At 42.9% G+C, this 24,657-nt stretch overlaps 2 protein-coding genes across 10 annotated transcripts in view; one reads left to right on the top strand and one right to left on the bottom strand.

The window, feature by feature from the left end:
• Nucleotides 1-12,835, top strand: part of ICA1L (islet cell autoantigen 1 like) — a 38,068-nt gene extending 25,233 nt beyond the window's left edge. For 6 of the 7 annotated variants that reach the window (XM_075829758.1, XM_075829752.1, XM_075829754.1 and 3 more), the window contains 3 exons: nt 6,108-6,332; nt 8,772-8,852; nt 11,939-12,835. In XM_075829758.1, coding sequence (XP_075685873.1) covers nt 6,108-6,332; nt 8,772-8,852; nt 11,939-12,054 — 422 coding nt within the window. In that variant the 3' untranslated portion in view covers nt 12,055-12,835. The remainder of the gene's footprint in view (nt 1-6,107; nt 6,333-8,771; nt 8,853-11,938) is intronic. The other variant, XM_075829759.1, reaches the window with a different exon arrangement.
• Nucleotides 12,836-16,331: 3,496 nt separating this feature from the next.
• FAM117B (family with sequence similarity 117 member B) overlaps nt 16,332-24,657 on the bottom strand; it is a 45,903-nt gene continuing 37,577 nt past the window's right edge. For all 3 annotated transcript variants that reach the window (XM_075829750.1, XM_075829749.1, XM_075829751.1), the window contains 2 exons: nt 21,473-21,593; nt 16,332-20,267 (listed from right to left, as the gene is read on the bottom strand). In XM_075829750.1, the coding sequence (XP_075685865.1) occupies nt 19,949-20,267; nt 21,473-21,593 (440 nt within the window). In that variant the 3' untranslated portion in view covers nt 16,332-19,948. The remainder of the gene's footprint in view (nt 20,268-21,472; nt 21,594-24,657) is intronic.

Here is a 24,657-nt window from a genome sequence, read left to right as displayed (position 1 = left end):
TCTCGGAGCAGAGCCGATACTAGCGGCTCTGTGTCCCGCGGGCCGCAGATGACAGCCCCAGGGGCCGCATGCGGGCCGCGTGCTTGAGACCCCTGGTCTATATGATACTGAAATAAAAGTTTTTGTTCACCACATGCGTGACTAGGACTTTGAATAGGGGTTGCGCCAGACAAGTGCCTTTTTTTTGGGCTTGGAACAGTGTAAATACAGGAACAGATCTACAGTTAGGGATAAAACCATTGGTTATCGGTAATCTAGATTGATCATGCCACCGCCCATATCAACTTTCACATTTAAAGGTGCAGCATTGCTGCCTAGCGTGAGCCGTGGCTAGGTAATAATGATGCTCCTTGTCCGGCTATAAGGGTATGTGCACACACACTAATTACGTCCGTATTTGACGGACGTATTTCGGCCGCAAGTCCCGGACAGAACACAGTGCAAGGAGCCGGGCTCCTAGCATCATACTTATGTACGACGCTAGGAGTCCCTGCCTTGCTGCAGGACAACTGTCCCGTAGTATAATCATGTTTACAGTACGGGACAGTTGTCCTGCAGCGAGGCAGGGACTTCTAGCATCGTACATAAGTATGATGCTAGGAGCCCGGCTCCCTTCACTGTGTTCGGTCCGGGACTTGCGGCCGAAATACGTCCGTCAATTACGGACGTAATTAGTGTGTGTGCACATACCCTAAGAATCACAATGATGAAAATCAATATATAGTTCTTCGGTTGTTTGAAAAGTCATTAAATGTAAAGAATTCATTGAAGATTATGAAACATTTCAAAACATTTATGTATGTGCCAACTTTCTAAACCATTACAACCTTTAGCAATACCCTACTCTAAATATTCTATATCGATAAATAAAAGATAAGGCCTATCTCACACGGCTGTATTCCGGACGGGTTTTAGGTCCTGCGGTTGGTTATTGTCAGGCAGAGCAGCTTGGGCACAGCACCATCCATCTAGGATGCTTTATACCCTGCAGTGCCATGTGTCTGGCAACCATATGTTTGTATTGAGATTAGTATTGTTTATTATTAAAATAATTTATTGATACAATTATTCTATAGAGCCAGGCTGTGGGTAACTAGAGAAGACCCTCCATTATGAGTATCATTTGTGAACCCTAAGGATATATTGTGTATGTTCCTCCAATCATCCTATATCATTTCTACCAGACCAATTGTTATTCTTCACTTGTAAATTACAAAAAATTTGCTAACTCCGCTTTGTCTAATAATGCCTGTGTTTTCACAGTAAGTGCTTAAGCCTATTCTCCGGCATGCCTGTGACTAATTCAAGCATTATTACCTCTATTAAATGAAGCACCAGACCGATTGCAGGCATGGGAATATGAGAAGCCAGTGTAACCAAAGCCTGGTCTGGCCATATTGCTTTCACCACATTTTGTGTTTTTGTTTTATTTAAATTACACAAAATTGCAGTTTCACTTTGAAGTTTATTCAGTGAATTGGCTTTGCCCGTTCCTTACGTAAGATGCAGATTACTAGATCGGGCATATTCAATATCAGTTGGATTGAACAGAATTTAATAAGGGAGTGAGGTTGCTGGGATGAAAGAGCTCTATCCCATATGTGGTGGAGCTTTTGGGAGATTGCTGCTGGTTTACTTACAAGAGTTTTTGAGTGTTGATTAACAGCAACAGTTTACCTTCAGTGATTCACTTAAAAACCTCTTGAATTATACACTGAAATGCATACTCTAAGTTTCTGATCTACACTTAGTGCTTTTTTTTCTCTTCGGTTTCTTCATTTACTTGCAGGCTGCATATTTTGTAAGTTTTAATAGGGCAAAGTAGGAGACTTGAATTACTGCAGCCCTTTACCTCCTCCCTGCGAGAGACAGACAGCAGAAATATAAGAGAGATATAGCTAAAATCACTTGAATATCTAACCCAAGCAGGGAATTGAAAGAACTCTCTCTCTCTCTCTCTCTCCGTCTCAGTGTGAATGTAGAGGGAACTTGCTAGTTACCGAAGTCATGTGATTACAGCAGCCTCTGCACTATTCCAAGCAAACAGTCTCTACAGTGGAGAGGATTTTTTATTTTATGTTTTCATTGGAGGAATGCTTTAAAGGGGTTTTCCCATGAGGGACATTTATGACCTATCCACAGGATGTCAGATAGATGTGGGTCCCACCTCTGGGACCCGCACCTATCTCTAGAACGGGACCCCCTAAACTCTGTTCTAGGTTTTTGTGCTCACGCTGACTCATGGCCGCTTCCTGATTACATGGTCGGGAGTTACATAAACATTGTAACTCGCTAAGCTAACTCCCATAGTAGTGAATGGCCGTTACAGAAGCAGCGTAGCATGTCAGCTACGCTGTTTCAGTTCTATGGGAGTTACGGAAACAGCGTAGCTCAGCGAGTTACGCTCTTTCCGTAACTCCCGACAATGTAATTAGTAAGTGGCCAGGAGGCAGCGTGAGCACAAAAAGCTAGAATGGGATTTAGGGGGCCAGGTTCTAGAGATAGGTGCGGGTCCCAGAGGTGGGACCCACATCTATGTGACATTTATAACATATACTGTGGATATATCATGAATGTCTCTGAGGGGAAAATCCCTTTAATGGTTATTCAGTTATTTGTTTGCGGAGAGCGTTACATGGAAATCTATAGATTCTCATAAAGTAACGCAACAGATGTTGATGGCAGCAGAGGTTCATTTAGCTTAAAGTATAGAGTAGTAAATTCTTTATGGAAGTAAGGGTATGTTCACACGCAAACGCAAAATACGTCTGAAATTACAGAGCTGTTTTCAGGCGAAAACAGCTCCTGAATTTCAGACGTTTTTGCATGTACTCGCGTTTTTCGCGGCGTCCATTACGGATGTTATCGGAGCTGTTTTTCAATGGAGTCAATGAAAAATGGCTCCAAAAACGACCAAAGAAGTGACATGCACTTCTTTGACACGGGCGCCTTTTTACGCGCCGTCTTTTGACAGCGACGCGTAAAATTACACCTCGTCTGAACAGAACACTGTAAAACCCGTTGCAAGCAATGGCCAGATGTTTGCAGGCGTAATGGAGCCGTCCTTTCAGGCGTATTTCGAGGCGTAAAACGACCGAATTACACCTGAAAATAGGTTGTGTGAACATACCCTAATAAGGGTATGCTTACATGAGTTGTTTTTGTAAAAACTGATTACGAAAATTTCAGTAAAAACCACAACAAAAAACGACTCATGTAAACATACCCTAAAGCAGGGGTACTCTTAGCAAAGGTCCACTTACCGGGGTCTGTCGTAAGTTGAAGGTCCGAGCTGAACACGAGTTGTAAAGATGTTGTCTTGCTAATTTTTTTAAAACTTTGTTGAACTATTTACATCCAGATTTATTGTTTTAGTGGGAAAACTGGCATATCTTCTCTTTCAGCAGCCCTTTAAAATAAGGCACAAAGGGGGGTGTCTTCCATTCACACCATAGGCTTAGATACAGCGGCTCATCAGACAGTATCACACATGATAGGCTTGAATACATGGCTCCAGTAGGCAGTATCACACATGATAGGCTTAGATACAGGGTCCCAGCAGTATCCGTATCCTTGTACTTACCCTCAGTGGCAGATTTGGCATTTATGGGGCCCCAAGCAAAGTTATATCTGGTGGCCCTAATCAAAGACACCTTGTAGATAGTGTGTCCCCCCCTGCATAGTGCCACACACACTGCCCCCTGTAGATCGTGCCCCCCAAACAAATAAAACAAACTTGTACTCACCTAGCCCAGTTCCTAAAACAAATGGAGCTGCACAGCAGGCCTTGACAGCCACGTTAAGCCTGCAGCCTATGAGACATCAAGACGGGACCCTTGCATATTGTCATTGCGCCGGCCTGCGCAGGGATCCTATCCGAGCGTCTTCTAGGCTGCAGGCCTAACATCGCCTGTAACGTAGTGAATGGTGGAGCAGAGAGCTGATAGCGCCCTGCTCTGCCATAGCATATTGTATCTGCGTCCTGAGGACACAGATACAATTGAATGTGGCAATTGCCTGGGACATCAGGCCAAAAACGAATGCCTGGTGCTAGCGATGCCAGTGGTCCTGACACTTGGCGTCCACGGTCCGCCAGTTGAGGACCCCTGCCCTAAAGGATAGTATCAATGATACCTTATGTGGAGTGAAGATTGAAACAAATAACTAGATGCAAGGGAACGTTTTGAACGAAGCTGGGGACCTTACCTAGGATTTCTGGATACCCCAGGTCTGAAAGTTGCAGTGATGTTGTCCGGGAGAGGGAGGAGAGAAAGATGATGATAGATATGGCGAGATTTTCCCAACTCCTTTCTTTTTGGGTGAGGGATCCATGCTTTATGTCAAAGGTAATTCCATGTTACAATAAATGATCACTTATTATAGTTTATATTAAATAAACCCAAAAAGAGAAGCAAAGATGGCGATCATTATGTGCTACCATTACTTGTAAGTCACGATGCAGAGTTTTTATTTATAGAGTTGCTCCTCAGTCTGCGCAAATGTGTTTATCCTGTATCGATCCCTTACACAGTTATGTGCATAAGGTCTAATATGTATGTAGGCTAACCTGTAAAACCCGTTACAACCATGCAATAAATAAAGATTGACTAAATATATATCCATAAGGGCCTGTTCACATCAGCGTCGACCTTCCGTTCATGGGTTTCGTTAGACCTTTCCGTCGTAGGAACCGATGAATGGAAAGCCAAACAGAAACCATAGCTACCGTTTGCATTACCACTGATTTCAATGGTAATGCTAACTGGTTTCTGTCCCGTAAGGCGGGATTCACACGACCGGGTCGTTCCCGAGCCCGAGTGTCGGCCGGTAAAATCGGCCATTTTGCCCGGCCGGTTTGCATAAAGTTATGCATCCGTGCCGGGCCGGGCAGATCCGGACAGTGACATCAGCGGCAGCTCCTGAAGGGGAATCCCCATGTGTTCGGGGATTCCGCTTCAGGAGTTTCCCCTGATGTCACTGCCCAGATATGGACAGAGACATCAAGCGCTCTGTCCAGGAGCGGAATCCCCGAAAACACGGGGATTCCGCTCCTTCAAGGAGCTAAAGTGCGGCTAGCACATAGCAGAGCGGGGAGATACCTCCCCGCTCTGCTATAGTGGCGTCGCTACAGTAGTAGCAGCCGCAGCAGCTGCTGCTACTACTACTAGCGGCGCCATCGAAGGTGTCGCCGAGCCAGGGTGCTTTTAACAAGCAGGGGAAGGGAGCCAGCGCAGCGCTCCCTCCACCTGCTGTACACCCCGGCCCTGCAACACAGTGTACAGCGATGCCATTCGTCAGAATGGCATCAACTCCTCCTCCTCCTCACATGCACTCTGCGCTGTGAGGAGGAGGAGATAGAGCGCAAGCGCCGGGAAACCCGGCCATCACTCGGAACACATTCCGGTGATGGCCGTGTAATACCCGGCCCCATAGACTTCTATGGGAGCCGGGCGGCCGGGTGTCCGGGCAAAGATAGAGCATGTCCTATTTTTTGACGGCCGGATTTTCCGGCCGTCAAAAAATCGGTCGTGTGAATAGCCCCATTAGGGGTCTATTATTCCTAATGCAGCCGGGTGCCGGCCGATTTATGAACGGCCGGCACCCGGCCGGGAAACCCTGCCGTGTGAATGAGGCCTAAGGCTTCAGGTTTTTTCGCTGAAACAGTAGTGTAGCCGACTTCGCTATTGTTTCCACTAAAAAAAACAAAACGGAAACCAATTGCAACGGAAGCATTACCATTGAAATCAATGGTAATGCAAACGGAAGCTATGGTTTGCGTTTGGCTTTCCGTTCATCGGTTCCCCCGACAGAAAGGTCTAACGAAACCCATGAACGGAAGGCCGACACTGATGTGAACTGTCCCTTACAAATATATTTACACAAGTGGCTGAAAAGGATTACTGTGTTTATTATATCTGCATGCCTATTTTAGGAAAACAAATTGCTTAAAACATAGGGCAAAATGTTTTGGGGTCTTTTGTTCTGCCTTGGCACCACAGCTGCTTATTCTACCCCTCCTCATTATTGCATATGGTTAGTGTAAACTATTAATTTTAACCTCTTCATCTATAGTTGCCATACAATAACATGGTTTGTTTTATTTCTAGAACCAGAGCAATTACTATTGGACAACATAGAAGGGGATGATTTTGATCAGGAGTTCTCCTTTCTAAGTTTGCAGCCCCCTATGTCTCCAGCGTTTTCACATGATATTTTTGAGTTTGGTGAATCACAAGAGGACAACCCGTGGACAAACCATTCAGAGGGTTTGTCTGGATATCTTCCTTCACAGCTGCTTGACATGGGACTTCAATCTGTAGGGGGACTTAGCAGTAAGTGAACATGATGCACTCTGGCATTTATAATGCTGTCATTATATTGAATTTCAATCAGAAATATGATTGTCTATATTTGTCCCAGGAGATCATTCATTTCACCTTCTCACAAACTCAGATCAGACCTGTCTCTGACTGTAAGGCATCTAGCTGCAGCAGGAGCCCTCCCCCACTGCTCTGTTTACAATATGTTGTTGACAAATGACACCTGGGATGCAGCTACAGTGATAGTCATCAGAAAGCTGATCTGTGTCCTCTACCCTTACATCAAAAGTTTAAAGGGTAACTACATTTTCAAAAAACTTCTGACAGCGGCAGAAGTGCTCAAGTGAGCGCTGAGCCGCTTAGTTTCTGATTGGCTTTTCCCTGAAAGCCGAGCAATTGGTGTTTAGGCTCAATAGAAAGTCTATGAGCCCATACGCCAATTGCTCGGCTTTCCGAGAAAAGCCGATTAGAAACAAGGCGGCTAGCACTCGGACCCCAACCGATCAAATCTTCTGACATAAAGGGGTATTCCAATTTACATAATCATATTTTAAATTGGATGTAACCTATAGTTAACCACTTTAGTAAATACCTTCATTTTTAAAATGTAGCGTTCGCTACATATTCCTCTAGCAACATAGCGAGTCCCCCTCTTTGTTTTTTTGCTTGTCGCCTAAGGTTGTGGCCACCTTTGCGGTCCTGCAGTGGTGGCCGAGTTTGCGCACTGGTTTCCCCTTCCTCTAATGTAAAGGATAGCAAGGGCATTGGGAGCACGCCTTCCGGCACATGCACAGTAGCTCTTGGCCCAGCCACCTCTCTTTAGCTGTATTACTATCTATAGACGGCTCCAGGACATTTTCAGTAGCCCTGGAGCCTTTTTTTAGGGCTTGTTAGGGTATGTTCACACTGCCTATTTTCAGCCGTATTTTCGGGCTGTAAACGGCATGAAAAACGGCTGAAAATATGGGGGTTGAACGCCTGCAAACATCTGCCCGTTGATTTCAATGGGAAAAACGGCATTTAAAAAAAAGTCACCGTAAAAGATAAGTGCATGTCACTTCTTTAGCTGTTTTTGGAGCCGTTTTTCATTGTCTCAATAGAAAAACAGCTCCAAAAACGGCCTTAAAAAACGCATCAAAAAAAGCTTGATGCATAAAACAGCTCCGTATTTTACAGCCGTTTTTTGTTTAGTGTGTGAACATACCCTAAGGCTTCGTTCACATCTGCGTCAGGGCTCTGTTCCGTCTGAGCTTTCCATCGGAACAGAGCCCTGACTGACACAAATGGAAACCATAGGTTTCCGTTTCCATCACCATTGATTTCAATGGTGACTGATCCGATGCAAATGGCGTCCATTTGTCACCGTTGTTTAAGGATTCCATCGTTTTAATGGAATAAATACCGTAGTCGACTGCGCTATTCATTCGGTCTAAACGACGGAACCCTTGCACAACGAAACGGAAACCGTTTGTCACTCGGGGCTCCGTTCCGACGGAACATCAGAACGGAGCCCTGACGCAGATGTGAATGAAGCCTAAACTGTGTTTGCTCTAAAGACACTTATGTAAATATAGAGATGACCGTGTAGACTTTAGAACGGGGGAGGGGGGGGGTTTGGCACGGGGGATAAGCAAAGATTGCGTAAGGGGGGGGGAATCGTCTCGACCATGCTTACCATGCCTGGTTTAGGCAAGCAGACAACAGGGTTTACCATGGCTAGAGTATCTAGCAGGATCGAGAGCGTGAACGGAGAAGGCAGCGCTGCTTGATTGACATCAAGCTAGTACCGCCCACTTTTACTCCCGCTTGCAGCAGCGAATCAAGAAGAATAGAAGCAGTTGTGGGTGTACAAAAACTTAACCTAACTATGTCATCTGTTCAGTTTTCTATTGTTAAAGCTAGGTGGAAGAAAATAACTCTGGAGGGAATAACCCTTTAAGGCCTCCTTTACACACACACAATTTTTCTGGCAATTTTATACTGCATCAAAAAACAGTTTCTCAGCACACGGCTCCCGACTGATCCAAGCTTTTGATGTGTCTCTGACATATTAAAAGTTTGAACGTGTAGTTAACCTCTAAAGTCATCTTGTCAGAAGATGACTTCAGTGGGGTTCCATGGGCTTGGTCCCCCAACTTGTTTTCAAAGGGAAGTTGCTATAACAGATAATTAATACTGGAGATGTTGTGCAGATAAACAAAATAACTATAAATTACTTCCAGATTAAGGCTGGAGTCGCACGTCGCAATCAAAATGCGTTATTTGTTTGGTTTTTTTTGCTGCGAAAAAACCCTGCCGTTTTAACAATTTTTGACCGCAACGTGTGTACCCAGCCTTAAAGAGGAGGCCTGGGGTCTCAAGTGATTTAGGAAGAGTGTGTGGTTTTAGATCCATGTGGCTTATAATGTTAGGTTGGTGCACTTTTTCATTTTGATTTTTTCCTTTGTTTAGGCTGGAAAATCCCAGGTTTGACTTCAGAGGGCAGTAAGTCTGACTGTTCTCCACAGAAAACTCCTGGCGCTCAAGCCCATAGTGAGTTCAGGTTTAGATTACATGATCTTTATGTTTACCAGAAAACTCAGTTAATCAAGTCTACCTTCCACAGACAGTACCAATTAAATTGAGCTTGAACTTCTTTGCTAAAAAAGGAATAAGATAGAATTGCTAACTCCAAATTTAAAGACACTGATGAAAGACAGACTGGGTTCACACGTCGCTGTAAAAAAAACAAAACGCATTTTGACCACAACTGCCAAAACCCAGCCTTACTACAGTAATAAAAACAAATGATTAAACATAAATATTAATTAAAAGGGAACATACTCATGCAACTTTTTTTTAAATTTTTATTTAACTTGAATTATGTTGGTTGTTCACTCAGGCCAGATTCACACGAACGAGTGCAAACTCGGATGTGAAAACGGCAGTTTTTCACGACCGAGTTGCACCCGTGCGGGTCCCATTTTCACAGATTCCCATAAACTTGAGTCCATCGAGGGATCCATGAAAACAGAAGAAAATAGGAAATGTTCTATTTTAATAGACCCTTCACAAGGCCCGTAGAAACAAGTCGTGTGAAAGGCCCCATTGAAATACATGCGTCCGTGTGACGGCCGTTGTTTTAACGGCCGTCACATGGACCTATACCACGGTCGTCTGAATTAGGCCTAAGGGTGTTTAGACACTTTTGAACTACTATACATAAAACATATGTTATAACATGTAAAGCCTCATTCATATGGCAGAGCCTTTAGGCCGGGTTCCCACGGGTCGGATACACAGTGTAAAGACTGTGTAGCGTATCCGACATGGAACCCGCAGCACCTTCTGTCTGAAAAACCGCACAAAAAAGGCGTTCATACTTACCTCTCCCTCTTCTCTGCTTGTAGTCTGGCCTCCCTGGATAACGTTGCAGGCCATGTGATGCTGCAGCCTGTGATTGGCTGCAGTGGTAACATGGGATGCAACATCATCCCAGGAGGCCGGACTGCAGGAAGGAGGAGAGATTTCTGGGTAAGTATGTTTTTTTTTTCCTGAGTTGCGTTTTTATGTTGCGAAATCACTGCGATTCCGCTGCAAAAGTCGCAACAATTGGCTTTTTGTTGTAGGTTTTGAAAAGCAACGAAAACGCAGCATATATTGCATGCTGAGGAATTAAATTCTGCACCGCAGGTCAATTTATTAACGTTTACGCTGCGTTTTTTCCCACAGTGTAGGCATAAGATTTTCTGAATCTCATCTACTTTGCTGCTACTGTTAATGCTGTGGAATTTCCATACAGAATTCTGTTGTGGAAACTCTGCAGCGTTTACGCTACGTGGGAACCCGGCCTTACTGTGGCACACTAAGTCCCAACGGCTTTGTACTATGGTGCCATAGGCACTCTAATGCCCCATGCACACGACCGTGCCCATAATCAGTCTGTGATTACGGGCACTGACGTCCGCATTTGTGGGCCATTATAAAGCATGGGAGCACGGTCCGTAAAATAAAAAATAGGAAGGTTTCTACGGCACTGACACCTTTCAGTAAATATACAAGAAGATGTCAGTCAGCCATGGAAATTAATGGGTCCGTAATTACAAACGATAGCTACGGTTGTGTGCAAAGGGCCTTATATAGTGCCATACAAAAGCACTATACAGAGATGTTCTTCCCTTAAAGCAATGCTTCTTGGAGGGAGAATATGTACCTCCATAATACGCCATCTGATGGAGCATGGCACAATTTATTTTTTTGTCATATGAAATCATAGGCAAACTGGTGCCCTATTGCAACAGTGACTGCTATGGGTGCCATCTTGGGCTCTGTACAACCCCTATGTACATTAGTCCTAAAACATATAAATAAACTAATAATTTCACAGATTAGTGTAAGGCATGCAGGTAACCATAGACTCAATATTCATCTCAGTAGGACAAGGTAGAAATATGAGATTACTTCATGCTAACTCCACTTTCTACAAACCTGGACATGTACGGTATTTTATTATAGTTGTAACTATATTGTAGTGACCTTGTTCTAGATATATATTGCTTTGTCAGCCATCTAGTATTTTTCAATTACTGGTGAACTGTTGGGGTATGAATGGAAACGTGAACAGTTAGTGAAGCAAATGGCGAATTAATCTGACAAATGAGTCGGACAATGGTAGACTCATCGGCAGCAGTGGATACATGACCATTTTACAGAGGCTCTGTCACCACATTATAAGTGGCCTATCTTGTACATAATGTGATCGGCGCTGTAATGTAGATTACAGCAGTATTTTTTATTTAGAAAAACGATCATTTTTGACAGTTATGACCTATATTAGCTTTATGCTAATGGGTTTCTTAATGGACAACTGGCAGTGTTTTACTTTTTGACCAAGTGGGCGTTGTGGAGAGAAGTGTGTGACGCTGACCAATCAGCGTCATACACTTCTTTCCATTCATTTACACAGCACATAGTGATCTAGCTAGATCACTATGTGCAGCCACATACACACACACATTAACGTTACTCAAGTGTCCGGACAGTGAATACACATCTCTACCAGCCAGGACGTGATGTCTATTCAGAATCCTGACACTTCGGTACCATTTGTGGTTGATTTACAGCACAGCCAGCGTAATCTCCCGAGATTACTCTGTAAACGGTCATTTAAAACTATATTACGCTTGATGTGCTGTAAATCTCACACAAACGTTACCGAAGTGTCAAGATTCTGAATAGACATCACGTCGTGGCTGGAGGCAATGTCTAATCACTGTCAGGACACTTGAGTAATGTTAATATGGGAGTATGCGGCTGCACATAGTGATCTAGTAAGATCACTATGTGCTGTGTAAATGAATGGAGAGAAGTGTATGACGCTGAAAAATCATTAGCATAAAGCTAAAATAGGTCATAACTGTCAAAAATGATAGTTTTTCTAAATAAAAAAAACACTGCTGTAATCTACATTACAGCGCCGATCATATTATGTAGAAGATAGGCCACTTATAATATGGTGACAGAGCCTCTTTAACCCTATCTGAGGATGGAGACCAGTTCTAGACAGACAAACAATTGCTGGTTTCCTGCTGCTTGCACTATTTCCCATAGTTGGTTTATTTTTATTGTGTTTCTTACAGACCCAAAGGCAGGAAATTCAGACATGTCAGCGTGGTTAAACATGTTTGCAGATCTTGACCCGCTCGCAAGCTTTGGTGCCACCAGCCACTCAGACAATGAACTTTTCAATGCGTGACAAGAGACGGGATGACGTATGACATGAAAGGATCGTTGCTGTGGAGCCTTGAACTCCAATACAAGAGAATAATTTTTGAACTCTGCAGGAGATTAACAAACTACTTAAAGTGCTTTTAATGAAGTTCCCATCCCACCCAAGTTATCAGAATTGTAGTTTGATCACATCTTACAAGAAAAGGTTTTATTTATACAAGGGATCTTCACATTCCTCAAGTATTGCTGCAAATTTACAATTGAGTTTCTCCAGAAATGTTTTCAAGAGCCGTCATCATTTTCAGTATTTCTTGATCACAATTGTAGAATTGTCATTCGTAATCATCACTTATTTTACAATTGGTAACAGAATGTTTATATGACTTCTTTATAGTTCATTGATAAGAATGTAGATAAGTCATTGGTAAAGCAAAAATAAAAACAAGAAAAAGTCTGAGTCACTGCGTTCCAATGTGCACTAATATTCAGCTTAGTAACGGCTGATCTTTGTCATTATTGCACTCACTAGTTCTGGTAAAGTTTTACCATAGTCAATATTTGCTAGGAAAAAGTAGAGCAGTGTGCCATGGCAACCAGTCAGATTGCAGCACTCATTTTCAAGAGGCCTTTTGGAGAATGAAAGCTGCAATTTGATTGGTTGCTAAGAGCAATACATCCACGTTTCTTTGTCACTGATTTTGAAAAATCTCCCCCTATGACTTTACAGCACAGGACGTTAACGAAATGATTTGCTAAAATTCTGCAATTCACTGGGATGTCAAATTAGAGAAATAAAAAAAATGTTACAAGACAGCAGTGTTTGTAGAAACTATATATGACTGACATACTAATGTAATGAAAAACAAATTGTTTTTGGATGCAGAAAAGAATTTTTAAATATGTAAATCTGCGAGCGATGTAAATATTCATTAATCTGGGAGAGTGGGAGCAAATTGCCCAGGGCCCCCATTTCCTAGAGGTCTGCTGAGGATGGAGCCTCCAGCCGCCACTTCTTTGCTAGATTTTCCCCATGCCTCGAAACAGAAAACTTGACGGGACAGGTGTTAAAGGAGACCTGTCACTTGCTCATCTAAGTTGAACTGGTTAACTGATCGAAATAGCGCTGGTCTCCCTAATTCCAGCGCGGTTTTTCTTTTTTTTTTTCTAGACCCCTCCATTCCAGAGATATGGCCCACTGTTGTGTTGGCTCCATATATGCAAACTTACTATAGTTAGCCAATGGGGTGGAGCTAGCTTCCCTTGAGGGTAGTTCACGCCCTGTGGGCCAACTACAGTAAATTAGTATAGGGGGGGTTTCCAGGAAAAAAGGAAACTGTACTATTCAGGTCAGTTAACCAGTTAATTTTTTATGACCTAGTTACAGGTCCTCTAATATTAGTAATAAAAGCTTACTGAACACAGATATAGCATCCATTTACCTCAAAATCTGTCATTAGTAAAGCTCCCACTAGTGGCAGCTACCACCCATTGTATCATTTTACTTTATAACTGTCTGAAGGGTAGATTAGGATTTGGAACTTTATTAGAAGAAAAAAGAAAAAAAAAGCCACTCCAACCCTGTATAAAGAAATATGAAATACATTTAAACGAAAAAACAAACCTTAAAGCTGCTCTTTCCCCCCAGTGTATAACCAGCATATTCTTTACAGCTGTACACAGAATGTACTCATTAGTCCCAGTCCCAAATGTGGATTCCAATCTAATCTCCCTAGTTCAAGCCCCAAAACACACTTGTTTTTCCTATGATACAATCGCCCATATAGAGCTAGTTGGCGATAATTCCCACTTTGCCAACAGGGGAACGATCAGCAGATGAGCGAGCAAGCGCTCAATCATCTGCTGATCGTATTGTTTTAAAAAAGTAAAATATAGTCGGCAGCACATCACCCTGTGTAAACAAGGAGACGTGCTGCCGATGTGATGTATGGGGACGAGCGATCGGAGTAACGACAGCTATTCACCATCCATAGCTCAGTGTGACAGGAGCAAACGAGCGCCGATCAACAATGTCTTGTTGATCGGCGCTCGCTGCACCGGCCGGTGTAAAAGGCCCTTATAGAAGCCCTGTATCTGTCGCATGACCGACACCAATGAGTCCATTGATCTGTTGTTGGGTTTTCAACATGGTGTCCATTGTTTTACCAAAGAAAATAGCGTTTCTTTTGACCGGATCTGAGACCAGGCCTCCAAAGCAGATGTGAACATAGCCTTACCAGGTATTTGGAATGTAGAAAACAAATGTGCACATGGGGAAACCTTAAATATGTACACACAGATTTTGTCCTGATTATATTTCAGGACCTTACTGCTAGAAGGCAACACTAAATATCAAGCCTCCGTGCCCATCATCTGTATTCTGAGGTAAAAGGCCCTTGTATGTGGTATGAATCTACAGAATGTCAAATATTGATCATAAAGAGTTAATTTTCCATGAGATTATTGGACATGAAATATTATAGTTACCACATATTAGGCCCTGTTCACATCTGGGTTGGAGCAGAATGGAATACCGGCGAGAGAAGCAGAACGAGGGAATTACCGGTGGCTGATGGAACCCATTGACTTTAATGGGTTCAGTTGGCTTTCCGTCGGGGTGTCAGTGGTCTTACCAGAAACAATAGTGCATCATGCGGTTTCTGGTATTTTCAGCGGTATCTGCGACAGAGACCCATAACGGAGCCTCCGACACCAGGGCCTTAACCACCCAGTGTTGTAACTAAACACAGGGGACGTCATGCATTAAAAAGAGAACCATATTACTGCAGACAAAAAAAAAAGTAGCGAAGCTGCTCACAAGGGAGGTTGCACCATGTCCTGTGTGTACAAGTTTATACACAAAGCCCAAGAACCTCAGATTATTCATCACCCATTTGCTGCAGTGAACCTTCTTATAGGCTTTGCATGAGAGCTCTGTTCACATTGGTGTCGTGGCTTCCATTTTTAACAGGATCCATGTACAATAGGATTCCGTTAGGATCAATATTTTGTTTTCCATTCCTCCATTGACTAATAAAAGGTCAGCCAGGTATGATTTGTTTATTTTTTTACTGGAAAGAGAAAACTACAGCATGTTCCCGTCAAAAAGCAAGTGAAACCTGACAGAAAAGAACGAACACAAGTGTGAACAGAGCCCAAGTCTGAGATACCATTTAGATCTATGGCTATTCTGATTTGCTTGCATTCACACTTCTTCCTGTGAGGACCATATAATATTTCCTAACAAAATGGGTGGGAAGCAAGTTAGAAGGCCTAGCCCCTTAGCTCAATGGGCCGCTACGTAGAGGAGGCCTGGCATTAGAGACACTCCTAAATGAGGGCACACATAAGTCACTCTACATGACACGTTTTCCACTTTATAAATAAATAGGGGTGTTTGCCATAAAATTATGAAGCTTGTAATATATTTGGTTGTTTCCTGCACCCTTTCCACTTCTCCTGGTCCTCTTTCTTCAGTACGTGTATTTGCATATGGTGACAATTAGGCGCCATGGTCACATGACATGATGATGTGTATGTTATGACATCCAAGCAAACGGAGGATCAGAATAAGCTAAAATTTTTTTTTTTACTTTTTATCGCCAAAGTTTTTAATATATGTATCTTATTGATTCTGCTCTGTTCTCACATTACTACCACTTGTCCTCTCACTTTTCAGAGTGTATGCTACTTGTCTAGGCGAGCTTACTTTCTTTTTATACAAAACTCCAAATACTTTTATAAAACATTTGCTGTGTGCAGGCGCCACTAGGGGGAGCTTACTGCATTTGGACTTCTAAGGGCCAGTTCACAGTTTTTTGACACGTTTGACGCAGAAACTGCGTCGCAAAATGTGCCAAAAATCTTCTGAAAAGGGGAGGCGGAGATTTTTTCCCCGCGCGTGGAAAAAACGTCTGGCGGCAAAAAGCGACATGCCCTATCTTCGGGCGTTTGTCTCTGACCTGCCATGGGAGGCAGAGAAAGCGTATTTCGTGGCGTTTTTTTTGCCCGCGGCGCTCAATGGCCGCAGGTGAAAAATGCCCCAAACGGCCTGCAAAAAACTCTGTGTGAACGGAGCTCAATAAATCTGGATGCAGGAAGCTTCCCGAGTGGTGGCTGCAGACAGCCAGATTTTTACCCTTTAACTCTATGGCTATGAGGAAAGCAGGGGATTTGCAGGGCTGACCCTTATAAAGGGGTATATTATTGAAAGTAATCCGCTCATAACGACAATGTTTATAGTTGGAGGTACATTTTCAACGGTTACATACAATTAAAAAAAAAAATAAGATACAAGACTACAAGTGACACTTTCAAGTAGAGTTTTATTAACTTGACAACTTCGATACATTTCACCATGTTTGATACATAGTGACAAACACAAACTGCTGATTCCGTGCTTGGGCTACAGTGTAAAAAGCTTGTTTGTTTCGATTACTGATGCTTTAAAGGCTGGTGCAGTTTATTCACTCTTGAAACAAGAGTTATTGCTATAAAATAAATGTAAAAGGGCATTGTCTGAAACAGAACCATAAGTATAGATAAATAATGCATACAAGTTTCCTGATCCTTCCTCTTATCCAAAGGAGGTCCTAACCAAAAGTCGTCGCCATATTTGTGTAAACGGCATTAGACGGACGTAGGTCGGAGAAGCAGACTGATCTTCATCCTGCAACTTAGGCACAGGAGTAAAGTTTTCACAACTTTGTAACAATCTTTGGGATTGGATTGACAGAGACAAGCCATACAATTTCAAAAAATGGCAGCGGATTTCGGATTCATACAGGTACCGGTTTTCTGAAAAAATCTCACAAAAAAAAAAAAAGATTCAGAAGTGTCAGGATTCTGAGTACACATGACGTCCAGGCTGGATTTCATGTGTATTCATTATCAGGACACTGTAGTAATGTTAGGGCTTGTGTATGAGGCTGCACATAGTGATATATCTATATCGCTAGTGCAGTGTAAATGAATGGAGAGGAGTGCATGATGCTGATTGGTCAGCGTCATGCACTCCTCTGTACAACGCCCACTTGGTCGAAAGTAAAAGTACGCCCACTTGGGCATTAAGAAAGCTCATTAGCATAAACCAAAATCGCTCCTAACGTTGTGAAAAAAAGATCATTTTTTCAAATAAAAAGCATTACTGTCACCTACATTGCAGCGCCCATCTCCTTATGTAGGACATAGGGCACTTATAATGTGGTGACAGAGTCTCTTTAATAAACTTTCCTTAACTGTATTTTTTTTTTGTCCCACTAGGTGTTTTCACAAAGCGATCCTCTGATCGCTTATATAATGCTTTATTATACTTCGTTTTACACTAAGAGACAGCAATACTTACGTATACTGACAGGGGATCTATTTATTAGGCCATGCCTGTAGCACAGACTACTAGGGCATACAGTCATGGCATAGGGATGTTTCTTATGCCCCCAGCTGCCATTAGAACCCTATTGGCAGCCCGTGAACCCTCCTGAGGGCAGCTAGTAGGTGACAGAGGGAGCCCCCTTCCTCTGTCAAACCACTTAAATGCCGTGTTCACTATGGACTGGTATTTAAGGGGTTAAACTGCCAGGATTGGAGGTTCCTCCTATCCCGTTCGTTGCAACAGGAGCCCGGCTGTCAGAAACTGCGTGCACGACTATCATCATGTTAGGATGCGAGAAGGGGACACTTCCCCTGACTTCTGTGTACATGAAAATGCAGGAAGGGGTTTAACAAAGACCTATTGAGGAAATTTTTATTACAAGATCAGTACAATGCAAATAAAAAAAACAAAAAACATTAAAAAGAGCCTTAAAGAAAAGTGCACCGACAATGCATCTTATCCGAGGCAAAAAAAAAACAAGACGTAGTTTGTACTATAGATTTTCACATTAGTAGTGGTGGGACTGAGCCACTGGGAGATGCCAACGTACCTAAAGAAATGATTGGCCAGCCTGCTCATATTATATATTGGTACACATTATATATTCATTAAAACCTACTGATAAGACAAAGAAGCCTCTATAGGACATTAACACTGGTCTTCTGTTCCCTCTACACCAAAGAATGAGCTTAATAAACATTCTAATGAACAAGTCTCCTGGAGAATAAAACATACTGTATCAGTATGGCTAATACATCTTTTCTTGTCAACATCCTGATACAAAGTATAATAAAGTCAACATGTGAAAGGTATTCTAATCGGGTGCAGCGAGCGATCCCCTGAGGACAGTAGAAGTATTCTCTATAAAACGTCATGGGTATTCCTAGAAGTGCACGTGCGCCTCTGAAAACTGCCCATGTAGCGTCGATCTAAAGCGGAATCATCAGATACCAGTTACTTATGGACATTTAAAGCAGATGTTCGGTTCTGGGCTTTAAACGCAAGTCATTATCTATGGGCTGTGCTCACTGCTTATTTATATTCCTAAATTTTACTGCTTTTTAACTCTGCATTGACCATAGCTTTGCCCTAATGGAGAACTGTCTAAAAGAAAATTTGAGGTAATCTGAAACGCACCTCCAGTCTTAGCAGTAGCTCAGGCAGCTGCTCTATCCCTCCCTCATGCTTTATACTGCAGTTACGTTGGTTCAGATTAGCTGCTTTGTATATGCGTGCAAGCAAAGACAATATCTGCATGGAGTTTGTATATTCTTTCCATGTTTGTGTGGGTTTCCTCTCACTCCAAAAATATCCAATAGTTTTAGTGTATGTATAAGTAGACGGTCAGCACCATTGGGGACAGGGATTGATGTGAATAGTGACAATTCCTGTACAGCACCGCAGAATATGTTGGCCCTATATAAACAACGGGAAATAAATGCATACTGGGCCAAATGAGCTTATGTTTCAGAAAGGGAGTTAATGGGGCCCGGAGATCTGCTTTAACGTCTGAAATAATGGCCGAACTGAACGCCTTTGCCTTAAATGCCATGATATATAATGTAGACTTGGCTGAGGTGCCTGTAATAAAACCAATGCCTTCCTGGCATATAAAACCACCTGTAAACGTTTAAACCCCATTTGAATGAAAGGCGTCTTTATATGGTTAAAAAAACATAAATCATTGTATGATTATATACGTCTCCAACCAGAATACACTGATAATGCAGCAGCCACATACAATGCCATATATCACAAATACTAGCCAACCAGACCTCAACGTCTGCCTGTTATTTACACTTTGCCATTCCTAACCAGGGGAATTCCATCCACTAGAACAGATTGAGTATATACCATGTTTGGTCCCCACAGCTGGAAACAGCTGAAATGAATAGGAAATACCACAGCCACTAACACACTTTTCTCCACTTTCTTAAAACATTCAGAATTTATACCCATGCATGCGAAAACGATTTTTTTTTAAATTTGACTCGACCTTTATGTATTCACTATGATACATTTCATTTCCCCAAATACGCGGGACAGGTAATGTACAAAGTACCGATCATTCCAGAGCCTTACCTTTCACAAGGTGCACCCGGCCTTGTAATGTTCGACAATCTAGCTGGATCGCGGGAGAAGTAATATGCAATAACTGGATATCTGAAGGCTGCCCATCCCTGAACCTTCACTCAAGCCGACATTATCACAATGCAAAAATAACAGTCCAATAATTGATTTCTAATAGCAAATGAGCTATATCTTGGCAATACAGGTCTAGTTTCCCTAACTAGTACCCATTCACAACTGCAGCAGCAGTTTCTGAAATACAGAATAAAAAGTATATTGAGCTAAAACTGAAAGCCCTTTCTAGTATCAGACAAAGAGCAGATCAATTACCGATACCCATACCAACAATGGTAAGGCATGACCCATGATGTCCATCGTACAGCAGAATAATAAGAATGTGGTCAGCTTATGACAATACTGGATCTAGAGTCTCTAAATATCAGGTAAGTGCAGATCTCCATGAGAGCATTGACACTGGCTCTTAGTCCTCCTCTTCCTCAATCTGGCCAGTAGGGTGCAGCAGAGACATTGGAGAGGCAAGAGTATTCGTACCACGAGAATTACGTTCTTGTTCTAGGTTTGAGGATATGGAGGTCATGCTAAAATTCTGAACCAATGCAGGAGGGATACCAGAAGGAACAGTCAGGCTGTGATTGGAGCCTTTAAAAGCAATTTCCTGATTTGGCAGAAGAGGCTTCAGGATGCTGACGAGGCAGAAGGCAGATCCACTCTTTGGGATAAAGTTCACTTTGTTCTTGTCAGGGCAGTAGAAAGAAGGGATTTCATGTAACGGCTTGGGCCTGCAGTAAATGATTGCAGATGTTAATGCCTTAATCTGAATACATACAGCACATGAGATGGAACACTATTTGCTCCTTTTTATTTTTCCTACAAATCAGGAAATCAACTTTTTTTTTACATTTTTATTCCAAATCCAATCTATTTACCGAACAGTAAATTGATCAGTGGGAAAGTTGTTTCGAAATGGAAACAGGTCGCCGTGCATATTACATAAACATCAACCATGTACATATGGGACAGTCTGGGGAGGATGAAGCAGGTTGCATTTTAACATGCCCGACCCTCTAGTTCCAGTGGAGATCAGCCGCTACCAGGTGTCGGGCAATCTCCTAACCGTCTTTTACCTATGGCATGCATGTTTGGGCCTATCTGAAAGCTCATGCATAGAGGGAAGTCAGAAGTGATAAATGACAGATGTCTTACGTGTATGGCCGAGCTGAATTGTGGACAATACAGTTATCAGTAGCCAAATCTCACAACTTTAGATGATGAAAATGTTCTAAGTAAGGCTGTGTTCACATCACCGTTGCCCTTCCGTTGAGGGTTCCGTCATGTTAACCCCTCAACGGAAAGGCAAACGGAAACCTTAGCTTCAGTTTCCCTCACCGTTGATATCAATGGTGAGGGAAACGTTGCTAAAGGTTTTCGTTTGTCACCGTTGTGCGAGGGTTCCGTCGTTTTTCACAGAATCAATAGCACAGTCGACTGCACTATTGATTCCGTCAAAAAGTGATGTGAACAGGCCCTTAGCGGGTATCTAAGTGGTCTAGTCCATTAAAAGGGCTGTCTTGTTTGAACAACGCCTTTTCAGTTTGATCAGTTGAGTCAAGCGAATTACGGAAGGAACCACTGATCAGAGATCACTATCGAGAGTACAAAATGAAAATGCTTTGTTGAATAAAAATAAAAGTATTGAAGGGCATCCATTAAAATCAACAACAATCCTTTGATTTTAATGAACATCTGGAGTCTTCTAGAGGGCCAAGGGCTGTGCTCTAATGGCCGTGACTATCAGAGCGGGATCCAGGTCATGGGACCCCCATCTCCCCCTATAAGCTCAGTATGCCCCAATACCGCATTTTTAAAGATATCTGAATCAGACAAGCCATGTAAAATAAAGAGCAATACATCCTCCCTCCATTAGGAAAATACTTCATATACACAATCTCCACATTGCATTACAGATCCAGTGGTTTACACTTACGAGCTTTCCTCAAATACTTTAACCCGTTCACAGCCTTCAGGTGGTTCTCGCTTGAACATGTAGCTGTTGTTTGGTTTTGGAGATGTGGCATACTTGGGAAAGGGAGAGTGGTTTCCATTCTCTGCGGAAATAAAGGATTGCCATTATTAACATGATCGCCCCAAATGAACTCAAAGGAAAACACACTGAGCATGCCAAATAAATCATAAGAACTCTAGCTGAAAGAAAGTATAAAATCAAACTAAATATGTAAAATACAGAAAATGAAATCCCGGCAATTACTCCCTTAACCTCCTCCTTTACCCTTATAGAAATATATAAAAAATTATAGGTGTGTCCCAGGAGGATAGCCGCTACCGGAAGAACCCTCCCTCCACTGCTCTTTCTGCTGTGGAAGACCAGACGCAATAAGGGTACGGTCCCTAAAAGCGGGGGGCTGCAGTCGGCAGGAACCACACCCACATGTGTGTGGCTGAGAAATGTTGCTGGTAATATCCGCCAAAATTGTGTGAATAATCACCACTACATACCCCATGCCACAACCCTAAATTAAGCCATCCCCTTACAGCTGGCTGTCCGCCAAAATTGGAGGCGAACAGGCAGAAATGAACGGTTTTCATTCTATAGAATGGCTAACAGTGTAAATTCATCTCCAGGTTACTTGTATAGTGTTCCTTTAACTATTGTCTGCTCTCAACTTTAGTACGCACAGCTCTTACTGCCACAAACGGCTTTATTTTTTTTACCATCACAGCAAATTATTAACCGAAATGAACAGGCAGTTCTTACGGCTATTCTAGGCAGCACTCATGGATACGACAGATCTGAAATGTTTATGCACCAAAAACTGTTGCCCAAGTGTTACCTAATCTATTCCCTCTTTAAAATAAGTGTACCGCACACTTGAAGTGTAACTCTAATTTTGTTGAACTTTCGAAGACAAGCAACTTAGGCCCCATGCACACGGCCGTGCCCGTAGTCACGGCCTGCGATTGCGGGCAGGGCCAGCCAACCGCATTTTCGGGCCGTGATCCCACACAAAGTATGGGAGCACAGCCCGCAAAAGAACGGACATGTTCCATAATTTTCGGAACATTTCTACGGCATGGATACCCATCCGTAGCAATACGGAAAGGTGTCTGCGGCCAATAGAACTGAATAGGTCCACAATTGCGGACCGTATTACACTCCGCAATTACGAACAATTTTTATGGCCGTGTGCATGGAGCCTACTATTTTGCGTCTATAATATCTCTAATAAACTGTCCTATGCTGCCCTGGGAGAAACCTAAAAACCTTTCAATACCCTTACAATTGAGTGTCTAGAGGCTACATACACAAGACAGTGAAAAAAAATGGCCATTAAAAACTGATCAACTGTCAGTTTTTCGTGGACATTTTGCATCAGTGTGCCTCCAAATTTTCATCCATTTCCAGTCCGTCTGTTCGTTTTTAATAACAGTTTGTCATTAGTTTGCCCTCTGTTTTTCATGGACGTTCAAAAAAAACTAATTGATTTCATTTCTTGGTTTTATTGACCAACCCCCCTGAAAACACCACAGTATCCATGTAGATAGTGCTGCAATGACCCTGTAGATAGTGCCACAGTGCCTACTGTATATAGTGCCCACATACTACCACAGTGCCCACTGCATAGTGCCCACATATAAAGTGCCAGTGCACTCAGTGCCAGTGCCCATGTAGATAGAACAACAGTGGCCCCTATAGATGGTCACACCCCCATATAGTGCCACAGTGCCCCTGTAGATAGCTCCACCACCTGTAGTTCCCTGTAGGAGTGGAATCCCTCTGGCTGGGGATTTCACTCCTAGAGGGAGCCCCGGATGTCTCTGTCCATATATGGACAGTGACACCAGGGGCTTCTCCAGTAGCGGAATCCCCTGGCCAGAGCATCGGCCGGGGATTCCGCTCCTTCAAGGAGCTACAGTGGCGCTATCTGGAGGGGGCGGGGGTCCAAAGAAGACAGGAGTCCCTGGCCAAAGATCTCACCATGCTCTGGCCAGAGATTACACAGTTGAAAGCCCGACATCACTGTCCATATATGGATAATAATGTCAAGAGCTTCCCCAGGCTCAGCACTCAAAATAGCGTGGTGTGCGGGGAATCCTCGGCCAGGATCAGTTTTTATCGGCCGTTACAAGGATTGATTCATAAAAAAAACGGCCGGTAAAAACTGATCCGTTGACTTCTATGGGAGCCGTGGGGCCGTCAAAACGGCCAAAAATAGGACGTCCTATTTTTTGACGCCCAATGTTCACGTTAAAAAAAACGGCCGTGTGAATACACCCATAGAACTCTATTGTTCTGAAAACGGCCATTGTACGGCCGTTTTTCACTGTCGTGTGAATGTTGCCTTATTGTTATAGGACACAATTTCAACTCCTGCTGTTTTATAGAAGATTTGAGTGCTTGGTATAGATTGAATTTCTAAAACCTTATTCACAAGTATGTTCTACAACGACTTAAGATAAAAAGGACAGTAAGGGTCCTTTTACACGGGCCAATTATCGGGCAGACGAGCGTTCACAAGATTCTCGTTCCTGATAATTGCCCTGTGTAAACAGAGCAGCGAACAGCAGATGATCGAGCAAACACTCGTTCATAGACGGATTGTATAGTTTACGCAGCCTAAAATATATTATCGTTGTCGGCAGCACATATGCCTGTGTAAACATGACAGAAATATATGAGGACGAACTATCGTAGCAATGAGCCATTGTCCCCATATATTACTGATGATAGCTCCTTGTGACAGTGGCAAACAGGCGCCGATCAACAAGCTGTCTCGCCTCTGGCAGCAGCCTCTCTCTTTACAAACAAAAGGAATGACCATGCTGGAATTCAACATGCCCGACCCTTCTCTCCTTCGACATCTGCTGTCGGGGGAAGAGTCAGGACGCCACCATGTACGTGATTAGACATACGGCCGGTCCCGTCAAAATCGACAGGTTCAGCCGACATACCTCTAATGGGTATAGCCAGCTAAAGGGAATATTCACACTGCAAATTTATTTTAGAAATTTCTGCGACTGTGCCACTCATCTCAGTAGAGCATGTGGAAACTCATGCTGCAGGAAAAAAACCTTCAAATGTATGGAACGTATTTTCAGCCGCGTACGTTTTTTGCAACAAATATGCAGCATGTAAAAGTTCAAGTTGTGAAA

This window comes from Rhinoderma darwinii, chromosome 6, assembly GCF_050947455.1.
Source record: "Rhinoderma darwinii isolate aRhiDar2 chromosome 6, aRhiDar2.hap1, whole genome shotgun sequence".
In the NCBI taxonomy this organism is placed as follows: Eukaryota; Metazoa; Chordata; class Amphibia; order Anura; family Rhinodermatidae; genus Rhinoderma; species Rhinoderma darwinii.
This window is presented reverse-complemented; position numbering and strand designations above follow the sequence as displayed.